This window comes from Perissodus microlepis, chromosome 14 (assembly GCF_051167445.1).
Source record: "Perissodus microlepis isolate ML-2025 ecotype Zambia chromosome 14, ASM5116744v1, whole genome shotgun sequence".
Taxonomy (NCBI): Eukaryota; Metazoa; Chordata; class Actinopteri; order Cichliformes; family Cichlidae; genus Perissodus; species Perissodus microlepis.
The window spans coordinates 1,620,451-1,634,588 of NC_140474.1; the positions used below are offsets into that span (position 1 = coordinate 1,620,451).

Genomic DNA, 14,138 nt, shown 5'->3' on the forward strand with positions numbered 1-14,138 from the left:
AGTAATGGCACTAAAAGCTGAACACAAACAGCTGAAGCGTAATAACACTAAAAGCTGAACAGTAATGGCACTACAAGCTGAACACTAACAGCTGAACAGTAATAACACTAACAGCTGAACAGTAATAACACTAACAGCTGAACAGTAATAACACTAACAGCTGAACAGTAATGGCACTACAAGTTGAACACTAACAGCTGAACAGTAATAGCACTAACAGCTGAACAGTAATAACAGCTAGCAGATAGCTAATTAGATAAGTTAATTTAATAGTAAGTTAATAGTAAGTTATTAAGTTAGTCTTTTATAACTTTAATTGTAGTTAGCATCTTTTAAAATAACTTTATTCATATTTACTATCTTTCTAAAACTTCAGCCACTGTTAGCATGTTTTTAGAGAGGTTTTGCAGACACGTGATCACTTAGTGCTTGTCAACCATTTTGGGTGTGTAACAATCTTGACACCTCAAGTTAGTGAAAAACGTACCAAATAATATGCAGATCAGATAAACTATGGCAACTATGAGTAAACAAGTGTTGGTGTGAAGTCCCTGGCACATTCCCGGACTTCATGGCACATAATTTATATCATTATGTTATCAATGACCCCTCAAATTATACTGGAGAAGATCTGAAGCCCAACAAAATTTTGCACACTTACTAGTATTTTGCGTCAAGATAGGTAACAAACCTCAGTCACTGGACTCTGCCTGGAATTGCAGTCACTTGAATGAGTGGACCACGGTCACTGATCACTGCTTAGACATTTACTTGATTTTTTTATGACATTTTGACATGTCTCTGCGTATTATTCCTTACACTGTCGACGAGTCAGCCTCGCTGATTGATGACAGTGACACTGAGGTGAATTGTTGATGAGAACTGTTGTCATTTTCTGTCAGTAAGAACTGCTATTTTTGCCTGTTAGCTGCTGTTAGCACCTGTTTGCCGTTGTTACTGAAAACCTTTGTGAAGTGGCTCCAACTTGGGCACATTCACACTTAGCTAAAAACTCTCATTTGATGTGGGAATATAATTAAGCTGTTTTTCAAACAAAAAGTACTTTTAGGATGCTGGAGCCTAATTTTAGCTGGCATGATGTTAGCTTGTAAAATTATGTTGTTGTTCAGCTGGCCAGGTACTGAGGGCAGCGTGTCTGATATATTTTTAGTCTTCTTTTATCACAACCAGCGGGAAAGTGATAAAAAAAACGATTCTCTTTCTGTCGCTGACAGCAGAATATAGGTGTTGGAAAATAGCATTGATAATTTCTATGTAAACAATGTTACTGGGTATGATCCAGTCATGTCCAATCTGCACATGATGTCACAGGCAAATCTTCTATAACTTTAGTTCTTGCTACCATTTTTCTTTATAACTTTAACCATAGTTAGCATTTATCTGTGATCCTTAGCCATTCTTAGTATAGTTCCTTAACTTTAGCTGTTTAGCAATCATGTAGCAAATGTACTTTTTATGCACCATCTTTATGGCATCCATAACGTCTAAAAACACAAGAAAACAAGTCAGAAGACCAACTTCACAACTAGGGAAATGTAACCCTCTAAGAAATCTTTTTATGCAATGACTTGCTGTAAATTTAAAAAAAAAAAAAAAAAAAAAAAAAAGCTGTTTTCACAGGAAATCAAACAGAATGTCAGTTACAGATTATACATCTGACCCAGTGTAGCTCCAGTGTTATGCTTTCCTAGGGCAGTAAACTGAGAGAATGATTTCAAGTGGCCATAAATAGAGTGATAGAAAACAGTGGTGCAGCAGCAGCAGAGTGAACAAACAGCACAGATTAATCTGCTGGAGCTGATAACCACAGAGACGCCCTGCAGTCTGATGCAAAGTTTATTTTTCATTCCTGAACTTAAATGTTACAGCTGCCGCTTTGTCGCTTTTTATGAGCCACAAAAAGCACAGTACAGACAAAACCGGCTCTAGATTTAGAGCTCTGGAGAGATCTGAACAGCCTGTTCCAAACATGCAGCTTCTGAACGTTATTTCAACTAGAAGAAAAAATATAACTTTAACCAGTTTAACCCTCTGGGGGGGGGGGTGACAAACTTCTTCCAACCAAAGACTCCCACTTTCTGGAGTTCCTGTCCATAGGATGTGCTTTCAAGCTTGTATGGACTGAATAAGGAGCTAATAATTAAAATTTTGTGGGGTTAACCTTTTACTTCATCATGCTTTTAGTTTTGACACGTAGATCAGTGCTGGATTTATTAAAAGTAAAACGAATTGCTGTAAATTCAAAAAGCTATACTTTTAAGATTGTTAGTTAGACCAACGGGTTTTTGAAGCGTAGCCTGTAAAGGTGAGTGCATGCTCAAAATGATGAGTTAACATCGTTTGGTAAGTGACACGATGTTGACAATATTGATCTGATCCTTACTCAAAATCCTGGATCAGATATCAGCAACCAGATCTATCCCGTCTGAGTCCGTGTTGTTCTGAGTTTACTTCATCAGAAATGCTGAATGGTTTTTTAACAACTCATTCATTTCACACTGCATCAGTACAAAGGTACCAACAGACACCTGACGGTAAGGTGTTGGTAAAAACCTTCCTCATCAAGAGGAAGTTTCTCAAGCCGTCCTCAGGATGATGTCAGCTTAAGACACTGAAACAACACCGAACACCGACCTGATCTTAATGCAGGTTTGATGTGCAGCTAGAAAAAAAACCTTTAGGTTTTTGTTGATAAATAAGTGTTGATGAATTATTAAATCCTTGTTTAGTCATACCGAAATTATCAGCAGATACCCAAAGCCATGATTTCAAACCAGAGAAGAAAAGAGATGAATTGCTGACACTCTGTCCCAGATCAGAGGGGTTCGGTGTTTATCCAAAATCTACACAAACTCAGAGGCATCCTTAGCAACCCTCTTGTTGTTGTGATGAAAAAGGTCTTTACTGTGAAAAACTTCTGTTTAATCCGCAGCAGACAGAACTAAAACATTCTCCTACAGCCTGTAGGGACCATGGCTCTAACCTTTGACCTCCACCACCTGACCTATGACTCAAGGGTCGTGCTGACTTTCAGTTTGTGAATCTGGATTTCAGCAGAGGTCAGATTCTCCGGAGAAGTGAAAGCTCAGGTTTTTCTTCCCATCTCCTCATCTGGATCTGAGGTGACGGATATGTGGAACAAAGATCAGGATGGATGGAGAAGTTTTCCCAGCTGATTCTGGAACATTTAAAAAATTTTAGAGCCTCCAGCAGCTTCAGGAAGTAGTGCCTGATCTTTGTACAACATACAGTGCACAGTACAGCGTGTATAATCAAATAAAGAACTCCACCTGGTGTCTGAACAGAGAACGGCACTGACTGTGCAGTGATGATGAGGAAGAAGAAAAAGCAGGAGAGAGAAGGACAAAGAGGAGCTACAAAACAGCTGGTTAAACTCTCCAGATACTAAGGAAAGGTGCCTCAGTGCATCCTTCATCATCTCCTTTAGCAAAGGAGACACTGGAGGATCCTTTGTGAAAGGAGAGGGGGTTAGACTGTCCCCCCACCTTAAACACAGTCTGAGCTTAAATAAAGAGAGTTACAGAGTTAAAGTTTCCCATCAAGGTCGAGGAAGAGTGGACCAGAAAAGACTCAGGAGGGATTTTATTTTTGTGACCCAGGACAGAGGAGTGGAAACAAGGAGGTTAGGAAAGGAAAAAGAGGAGATGAGAAGATAAAGAAGATGAGTTTTTTGTTACCTCAGCTTTTTTGTTCCCGCCATCTTTTTCTCCTTCCTCTCTTCTGTCCTCCTCTCCTTCTCCTCTATCCTTGCCTTCCCCTCATTCTGATCCTCCTCATCCCGTCCTGGATCAAACTCGGGTGGAGGCGTTTCGAAAGTGCCTGGTCTCCTCTCCTCTGCTTCAGATCCAGAATCAGAACTCTGATTGGACGCTGTCAGCCCTTCATCTGGATCTGGATCGAGCCGGATTACAGTGGGACTTTTTGGGGAGGCTTGGTTCTCCTCACGAGTCAGAAACCGCTTGGAAACACCTCCTCCACTGTCAGCTCCATCATTCTCTTCAGTTTGACCTCCAAAGCCTACAGCCTGGGCAGGACCAGAGTCAGGGACCTTTGTGTCCTCCTCTCCATCAGCCTGAGCGGAAGTCGGGTTCGGGTCTGAAGGTTCAGGTGGAGGTTCAGGTGGAGGTGAGCTGGCAGCAGGTTTGGTGCTTCTCTGGGGGCTCAGAGCTGGTTGTGGTGGGATCCAGAGGGGTCTGAGGTGGACCGGGAACTCTGTCGGGTGGATGGATGTCAGCAGGCGTCCTGGTGCAGAAAGGGGCAGCTGACAGCGGTAACCATGGAAACCTCGTCTGCACACGCACCTGTTAAACTGTCGACACAGCGCCCCGTTACGGCAGGGAGGAGAACACCTGGCTGAAGAAGAAGGAGAGCGCATTTCATTAACAGAACATTACTGCAGCGTAGACAGCAGTCAAATACCCTGATGTAACAAAGCTGGGCCGATCTCACTGTGAAACCAATTCAATTCAATTCAATTCAATTTTATTTATACAGCGCCAAATCACAACAAAAGTCGCCTCAAGGCGCTTCATAGATACAGAGAAAAACCCAACAATCATATGACCCCCTATGAGCAGCACTTTGGCGACAGTGGGAAGGAAAAACTCCCTTTTAACAGGAAGAAACCTCCGACAGAACCAGGCTCAGGGAGGGGCGGGGCCATCTGCTGTGATTGGTTAGGATGAGAGAAGGAAGACAGGATAAAAGACACCAGCAGCTCATACCAGCAGCTCATTGGCTAATGGACCATCAGTCATAAGTCATTAGCTAATGAGCATACCACAAATAATCCTCCATTTGAAATGTAGACTTATTATTATTCAATGTGACCCACAACGACAGTCTGAGCCCCAAACTCAGCAGGAAGATGTCTACAGGGGTCAACAAAAAGCTGTTTTCTATGTCTGTTTGCACAGTTATCGCCATCTGGTGGCTTTCAGGCAGAATGCAGCTGTAACACTTATAACGCACTGTAGCTGAAAGACGGGTCGGTAACATGATCAGGTATAAAAAGAGCATGTTTAGGAGGCAGAGTTTCTCAGAAGGATAGATGAGCAGAGGCTGACCACTCTGCAAAAATCTGCGCCTTCAAACTAGAACAGTTTCATATCTATCTCTCTCTCTCTATCTATAGATAGAGAGAGAGAGATATCTATCTCTCTCTCTCTCTCTCTCTCTCTCTCTATCTATCTCTCTCTCTCTATAGAGAGAGAGATGTGCTATATATATAGCACATCTGTGAGCATCAGCAGCACTGCATTAAAACATCAGTGCATGTGCTGAGGAACACTTCCAGAAACCAGCGTCTGTGAGCAGCTCAACCTGCAGGTTACTGCTGCATCACTCAATCACTCAGAGAAGCACCTTTAAAACTGATCTGAGGTCAGACCCAGGTTGGGGGTGGGGCTGAGATTAAAACAGGTTTTTAACTCTGCAGTTTCTCAGGATAACCAGCGTTTTATTCTTTTATTCTCTTTGGTTTGATCTGCATTTCCTGTCTGACAAACAGAAACTCGGCGCCAGCGTTTCCCTCTGTGAGTCTGCAGACCAACTGCTCAACAACGTGACTCAACACAAAACTTCACTCTGCACGCCCTGAGCTGTGTGTGTGTGTGTGTGTGTGTGTGTGTGAGAAAGCGAGTCAGAGGCAAAATCTGTTTCTATTCACGAGTTTCTGCTTCAGACAATCCCCATAATCCCGTCCTGAAAGAAACCATTAGGATCCACGTGTGTAAAATTACTTTTATATGTGGCTAATCTGCACAGAATAACAACACACACACACACACACACACACACGTGTATAATATAATATCCCATTATATCCTGCATGGATTCAGCCCCTGGATCCAGATTAGTCTGAGATATTTTGTCTGGGACGTCCTGATGATGTTTCACAGTTTGATTTGTTTTTGCTGATATGAAGAGAAAAGCTGAAGAACGATCACCCAGTTTATTCTCCTCTCGTTTGGAGATGAGCTGCTAAACAATAAGTGTTGAAAAAAAAAAACATCACCTGGATGAACAAATCAATCATGTGACCCTGTGACAGAGGGCGAAAAAAGTTGTTTGGTTTTAGCCAAGAATTGCTAATCAAACTAATCAATGTCCACACGAGGCTGGCTTCAAATCTGAGTTCAACAGTGAGCGCTCAGTGTTTTTACGGACTCAGGAAGTGAACTTCCTGCTCATCGTCTCCACTAATGTTTCAGCAGCTTTTGCCGTTTCCATGTTAGCTTCGTTTATCAGCACCAGAGGTTTCCTTTGATTAACAGGAAGAAGCAGGTTCAGATTTTATGAATTAAAAATGAACCGTTAGCTTTGAGAAGCCACTCTGCTTTAAACTTTGTTCTGTGGGAGCGCCTGCAGGTCTGCAGGTGGAGTGCATAAATCCAGCTCTGCATGTGGACTCCACCACCCAGCATCATTTCACACTTTAAACTGTGATGCACGCTGACAGCAGCTCCACCTGACCTGCATTACCAGATCCGTCTGTGCAGACTCAGCAGCTGGACGCTGGGTGGATGCTATGGGCATCCATCTGGGCTGCACTCTGAGGACCAAAATCAACCAAATCTGCAGATGGATCAGTGTGCATGCTTGTTGCAGGTGTGTGCTGCAGATTTGTTAAACTGCGCAGCAAGATGAGTGATGTTGACTAAAATAAAGAACACTTCTAACAAAATTCATGCTAGTGGTGGTTCCCTCACGTCATACTCACGTTTGGTGCATCTCCTGGTTTTAGGCGACAGCATCCATCCAGCACAGCAGCGATCTCCACATACTCGAGGCCTGCAGAGAAAGGAGGCGTTTTAAACTTTAACACTTGATTTAGAAGTAATAAAAGGTAGAAAACATTCCCTCCTTACAAACAGGCAGTCCGCTATTTGCGGCTGCGTTCACTGTCTTCCAATAAAACATTTAAACATTCCCAGTAAACCGTTACCTCGCAGGTCTTCTGGGAAAAAGGAGTCAATTCACAGACAAACCTTGGATCAAGAGCCGCTGCCCCTCATCAAAGTGACGGGCCAGTGTGACTCCACAGCTGTGTACAACAGGAAGTGTGAGGGAAACCAGAGAAAGGATTTGTTTGAAAGCTTAACACAAGCAGTCAGCTGATCAAAGGTGTTGGATCACCCTGCAGAGAAAACATGATCCCAAACAGCCAATCAGAGCCCTAAAGAGACTGAATCCTGACCATTAGGGTTCGTGGTTTTTTTCCCGAGACAATTGCTCTAAATCCAAAACTGAGTCTGAGATTAACTCAAATCTAGAACGATGAAACCGAAGTGGAAATCACTCTAGAAACACTTCCCAAAGACAAAAGGTCTGTGTGAGTCTTTCTGGCATCGAGACCACTTAAATCCACCCAAGAACTCTTCCACACCAGGGGAGCTGGTTCTAGGCTGTTGTCCAGCTGCGTTTCAGAGGAAAAGTGGTACAAAATGCTCCAAAACCAGAGATTAAATATCATTGAAGTCTATTTTACTCACATTCACATTAAAAGTGAAGAAACTGAGACAGCCTGAACAGCAAGTTTCCAAGAGGTCCCAAAACCAAGTCCTGGTCAAACTCTGTGCAACACAAGTTATGGAGTCAGTCTGAGGTCACACAACGACCCGAAGATGAGCAGCCTAAAAGTAAATGGGCAAGTTCTCTGGTGCATATTTTTGATGGAGACATTTGTGTGTTCGGCTACACTTTTGGGAAATGCCACTGATGCTTCTCCACTGAAAATAAGCGGAACTAGTTCTAGATTGTAAAGAACGCTGTGGGAGTCGTGGTGACTGTGGGAAGTTCTCCAATATTCATTAACAGAGAAAGTTCTGTCTCGGCAGCAACTTCACTGCAATCCTTTGAAGCCAAGTCCATAGAGCAGTCTGAAAACTGGTCTTTGTGCACCTGGAGACAGCTTCGAAAAACCAAACACCATCCAACATCAAATACTGATCCAGTTCTCGCTTTGCATCTTTTTGCATGAATGTAACAGAAACACAACTTTATGTTAAACATCTAAAATGCAGCTGAAAAAGGCTTAAGAACAATCCGGGCTGCAGGCTTGCTTCAAGAACATCTCGGTATCCCAAGGAAGTGGATGTGGAGGGGAATGTGAGGGTATCTCTGTGACCCGGGTAAGTGGGAGAAAATTGATTATATATATTGTTTAGGCTGGAGATCTTCTGATGTTCAGACATGAAAGCAACAAGGCGGTCTAACAGATATAACTCTGACAGCGATGAATAAACCGGGCTCGGGGCTTGGTTCGGGTTTCGGGGGCGGCGGCAGAGATGAGACGCTGTTTGTTAAATGTAGCCGACCGAGTGTGGACACAGCTTCTCTGCAGAGGATTTAATCATTACTCACAGCGTACCGGTCGTATTGTAGCAGCACAGGAGGCCCCACTAACTCACACCGGGATCAGTGTGTGTCCAAACAAAGATTTAGCATTACCACACATACAGTCCTGAACCTGTATACACACAGACGGGTGAGTCCGGAGAGAGGCGCAGGGGTACAAGTTAGAGTAAAGACCCCTTCATACAGGAACGGCAGCTGATAGAAATAAGCACGTCGCAAGATTTCTGCTGGTTCACCAGATTAAATTTAAGACTTTAAGACCTTTAATACAAAGACATTCGAAGGATTTTCCTGAGTCTGCAAAGCACGACAAAAAGCTCAGCTTAAATACGTTTTGTTGATGCTTTCACCTGCAGCCTTAGAGCAACACAATCATCGAATAATCCCCAAGTATTCAAACTGCAGAATAATCTGAAGTGTCTGATCATTTCCAGAACCATCTTTGCATGATCTGCGGTTTAAAATAATCCTTCTTTGTCTTATACTGGAACTTAGTGTGTCCTCTCTCTGAAACAAGTGTTTTAGCATCTCCCACTTTAAAACAGCTTTCACCTGATCAAATATGATGATCCACAATAGCCAGCAAGTGAAAGTTAAAGCTCCGCTTTCAGAGTCAATCGGTAGTAAATCGAAACACATTTAGTTTAGTAGAAACACATCAGAAGCTAAAAATAAGAAATCTTTCCTCAGGAAAGTGACTGAGAACAAATCGTCCTACAGAGTAATGACCCTCCTCCAGGTCATGCATGCACCTGCAGACAGCATTTCATTTTGCAGCAGCTTTTATAAAATTAACTGTTTCTCAAACAGCTAATCAGTCATCTAGTCGCTGCACTTTAAGGAAACGAGGGATTAATGAAGTTAAGCTGCCAACAATAACACGGTGACGGTCATATGAGACTCTTTCTGGGGTCGAAGCACGGTGCTGAGTCTGAATGAGTGTTTTTATATTTTCATTACAAGCTGTTCTGTTAAAATGACTACAACCTGTGCCACGTCAGGTGCAGGGGGAGGGGCATAAACACACACACGGTTGTTTCACTGACTTTTTGGGGACATTATCCCAGAGTTTCACCAACACCAAAGACCTACAAGAATGACCCAGAAGTCAGGAAGGAACCCGAGTCGGGTCGAGTCAGGGAGTCCACAGCTTCTCTGAAACCACGAGCCTGTGTTTGCTTCCTACGCTCTCAGACACTTTGAGCTTCAAAGAATCTCCTTTAGCCTTCAGACACTGAGCAGCCTGTTGGCCTCCACATTTCATCCACAAAGAAAACTACAAACACAAAGCTCGCCCTCAGTCAGTCTGAGCTTTCTCTGTCCTGACGGGACGACCGATTGGAGTGACAAAAAAAATCAAGAGCTATAAAAGAAACCACAGAAATGTGCTGGAGAAGCTGAGAAGGGTCGATAAAACATTTTATTTATTAACGTGTAGGGTTTTTGGTATTTCCTGTCGTACATCTCCTGTTCCAGGGGGAAACGCTCATTTTAAACATGACCAAAACTTTAAATACTGATGTCGGTGTAGCTTCAGACTTCTCTTAACACTCAGTTTCTTACAGTTTTTTCTACTCTTGGATCTGTGAGGTCATAGAAAAGGCATAGCTCTAGTACGGTCACCTCATGTTGAGAAGCTCTACCCACCTAATATCTATGAGGGGCAACCAATCAGAAGAAAGATCCTTTGTGGGGACAGAAATGAAAACAGCTTGTTTCAGATAGAGAATGAACTGACGGGCTGCATCAAGGCCCAGAACGACATAAAGAGGGATTATTTTAAACTGTGACTCATGCAAAGCTGCTCTAACAGAGTCCAAGAAAAAAATATGGAACTGAAATAAACAGAATAGATCCACACAGAAATATGTGTGCTAATACACACATTCATACAAAGAAACTTAATATAAGCAGGAAAATGTAAAAGTATCGATACAGGACAAAAATAAAGGTAAACACAGTGTTGAGCATTTAATTACGCAAATAAAATAAAACAAAAACTCGACTTTCTGATTGCTACGTGGACGCAGAGCAGAGCTGCTGTCATTAAACTGATCTACGCTGGTTTTAGTCGCAGCAGCTTCTTCTTCTTCTGTTTGAGATTAAACCGGTGTCAGCAGCAGGGAGGCTTTAAGATGTTTCAGAGTCAGCAGAATCACAGACAGACGTGTGCTGTCCTACACGCTAAATATTAACATGTTTTATATACGATTCTGTCAGACAGCATCTCCACCATCAGCCAGCTTCTCTCCTCAGCAGATGTTGCTGTAACGTGGTTCCTGCTGCAGACACTCGGGTCATTCAACGTGCAGCGTGTGCACGGTAAGAAAAGAAAAGTGGACTTTGTGATGTCTGGCAGATTAACAGCAGAACTTCTTTGATTTGTACAGAAAATCCTTAAAGGATTTTGACTTTTGAGCAAACAAATGTTTGCTGCTGAAATTAATGCAACTCTGCAATAAGCAGCATTGTCTTCTTCTGTGGTTTTATGTAGAAAGACCCTCTGCAGACTCAGCAGAAGAAGACTTTTAATGTATTTATCTCACAGCAAACAAACAATGTTTGTTATAAAGAGTTTGTCAGAAGCAAAGTGGCAGGATTTTGGTTTCACTGCAGATGCTAATGTATGCTAACACGAAACTCCCCACCTTCTTCTGATTGGCCAGCTTCTGGAAGCCGTCACAGGAGTGACTACCAACTCGCACTCTCCCATTTTACCTGAGCACACCTGCACTTCACCACACAATAACACACAAAATTACACCACATACATGTTGAAGGTCATGTGATCGCATCACATGACAACAATTTCCAATCCAATTAAAAAGATCATTTCATGGGTCAAAGCACCAAAAACAAAGCAAACCAGCTTTACGTAGAGTGTGGGACCAAAAAACGTTGTGTGTACGTTTGATCGTTTAGAGCGTTTGGAGAGCATGACGCTAAATCAGCCACTTCCTCTGACAGTACGCTGAAGCCAACGAGGCCTGCTTCTTCACACAAACATGTCTGCTTTCCCCCCTTAAACCGGCTCTGTTTAAACACACACTGTTTATAAGGACGATAATCCCGACCTGAGCCTGAATCTACCCCTAAACCCGCACGGTCAACACACACACACACACACACACACACACACGCACACACATTCCTGAGCTGCCTTACGGTCACACTACATCACAGACAGGTAGACCAGATGCTCTCAGACATGTTGTTCAGGGTAATCCAGCTGTTTTAATGTGTCCAGCACCTGGAAAGCAGCCTCACCTGAGGCCTGCACGATGAAGCAGGACTTTGGTCTTATCCATAAATATGAATGTAAGGATTTCAAAAATAAGAACAGCATAACATGTTTTGCATCGAATATGAACAGAGACATCAAACATCTAGTTTGATAAAAATATTTTTGAGCTTCAATATCTGTAATTCTGTTCACATGATGTCGACTGTTTTAAAGATTTTCTAGATTTTGTGTGTGAGAAGCTGGAAATCAGATATCAGTCCCCTCCTGCAAACTGGAGCTGCCTACAGGTGTCCAAATCCACCTTCAAGCATCCAGCTCTACGTGCCCAAAAGTGCTCCCACAAACATCTGTGCGTTCTCCTGATGGGAGGTGGTCAGCTCCTCCCAGACTGGGTCAGGGCATCCGTGAGCTCCTGCGGTGCAATGCACAAACCTCACCTCTGGATTCAGGTCTGAGGAGCATGAGCGCCGATTGGTGGCATCAATGCCTTCGTCATCAAAGAAATGCCTGCACACTCTGAGGCCAGGCATCGTCCTCCACCAGGAGGAGCCTGGGGCCTGCTGCAGGTGGACCCGGCCTGACAGAGTCTGAGGACTTCATCCTGGTTTCTAAGGGCACTCAGGTACTGGTAGCTAACACCTGGAGGTCTGTGGGACCGTCCGAGGATATTCCTCCCCAGGGTGCCGAGCCGGTCCTGCTGGATGTGGCTGAAGGGGTCGTAATGTTCACCGCGGCGTCTCCAGACTCCGTCTCTTGTGCTCAGTGTGAGCCTGCTCTCATCCACTGGAGCTGGACCTGTTGGTTCTGCACAGTGATGTGAGCAAAGATTCCCGTGCAGCAGGTTTGGCCCTCCTGCAGTCTGATTCTGACAGTCAGTCGGTCAGAAACGTGCACGAGGAGCATGATGGAGGTCTTACTGTAGCATTCGTGCAGTGCTCCTCCTGCTCCTCAGGGAGATGCTCTTCTACAGCCGGTGCACCTGTGCAGCAGGTCCCAGCAGTTGGATGATACCAGCAGAGCACAAAGCAGAACTAGAGAGAAATCGGTCAGGATGAATAATACCTGCACAACCACTCACCTGAGGGTCACACCTGCACAGCCTGAAGCTGAAGTCCTGTTGTGTCTGTGATGATAGAGATTTAAACAGCAGACAGCACACCTGCGGGACTCGCGGTGATGACAAGCCAACACAAAGCACACAACCAAAGCTCCTCACTCAGCTGAGCCTGTTTACACACGGGTGTGACGTCACCGTGACCAGGACACAAAGTTTTTTGTTCTCTCCTCTCAGATGATTTCAGACATGAAGTGAGCCGCAGACCGACAGCAGCCCGGCTGATTATAAGTGAATTATTTGGGTTGGTGGTGTGCTGTGGAATGTGATGGTGATGATGATGGTCATATGTGCGGTGCTCACCCTCTCGGAGGTGCTCTCCGGCGGTCCCCGGGCTTCCCTCCGCTCCCCCGCGGTGCTACCGTGGTTGTGCCCGCGCTCAGCCTCCTCCCCCCGGCCGGGCTCGTCTCCATCCCCGCGTGCTGTTGTGCGTGCCCGGCGGGCTGCAGTGCTGCGGAGCAGAGCGCTGCAGCCCAGCAGGTCCAGAGGCAGAGCTCACAGAGCCGCATGTTCTCCGCAGGAGCTCCGAGATCAGCTGCAGCTGAGAGGTTCAGGCTCTCTGTGAGTGTGGGACATCCGAACACCCACAGCCGCTGCTGCCGCCAGCCAACTGGAAGAGAGCAGCAGCCAAGCAGCCAATGAGAGGCCAGAGGCGGGCGAAGGAGGAAGGAGGGAAGGAAAGGAGGGAGAGGAGTGTGCTGTGGAGAGCCTGTGCTGATGGTCTTCTGCGATGGCTGTTCTCTGGCACCAGAGGGTGCCATCACAAACACCTGACTGTGTGTGTGTGTGTGTGTGTGTTAACTTGCTTTTCACATCTCTCCCTTCATGCAGTGATCTCTGCTTTCACTCTATATTCTGGTCATGTCCACTTTCCAACCAATCAGGATTCAGCCTCTGCATCATTGTAGGGTCTTCACCTCACAATAGAGCTTATTGCGATTTGGTGCTACATAAAAAAAAACTGAACTGAATGGGCTGTCAGCCTTCTGCAGGACTGCACGCGAGCACGTCTGCGTCGGCTGCACACCTGTCTGCACACCTGTCTGCACAGACAAATAAGACACAAATGCAGCACCGTAACTTCAGCATTACTGTGTAAGCTGTCAGCAGCCTGGGATCAACAAATAGTTCTTAAGTCTTTTATCAAATGCGTGTTTTACTCGTTTTATGACATGTAACCTCAGTGTCTGTCAGGATGAAGCTGAAACATCGCTTATTCAGATGCCCCTCTGTGTGTCAGTGATTGACAGACCCATGAGGTTATCCTCACTTATTTAAGTTAAGATCAGATTAAGATCTGACCGGGGAGTTTCCTGACTATGGATCCAAAATACTGATCTGTAACATGGACAGCTGCAGGAGTTATGGATGGACTGGTTC

General features: G+C 44.6%; 1 protein-coding gene across 5 annotated transcripts in view; it reads right to left on the reverse strand.

The window, feature by feature from the left end:
- Window positions 1–13,334, reverse strand: part of ltbp4 (latent transforming growth factor beta binding protein 4) — a 54,801-nt gene extending 41,467 nt beyond the window's left edge. For 4 of the 5 annotated variants that reach the window (XM_084951833.1, XM_084951830.1, XM_084951831.1 and 1 more), the window contains exons 1-3: window positions 13,062–13,334; window positions 6,764–6,834; window positions 3,720–4,395 (exon numbers count right to left, since the gene is read on the reverse strand). In XM_084951833.1, the coding sequence (XP_084807959.1) occupies window positions 3,720–4,395; window positions 6,764–6,834; window positions 13,062–13,267 (953 nt within the window). In that variant the 5' untranslated portion in view covers window positions 13,268–13,334. The remainder of the gene's footprint in view (window positions 1–3,719; window positions 4,396–6,763; window positions 6,835–13,061) is intronic. The other variant, XM_084951834.1, reaches the window with a different exon arrangement.
- Window positions 13,335–14,138: the final 804 nt, after the last annotated feature.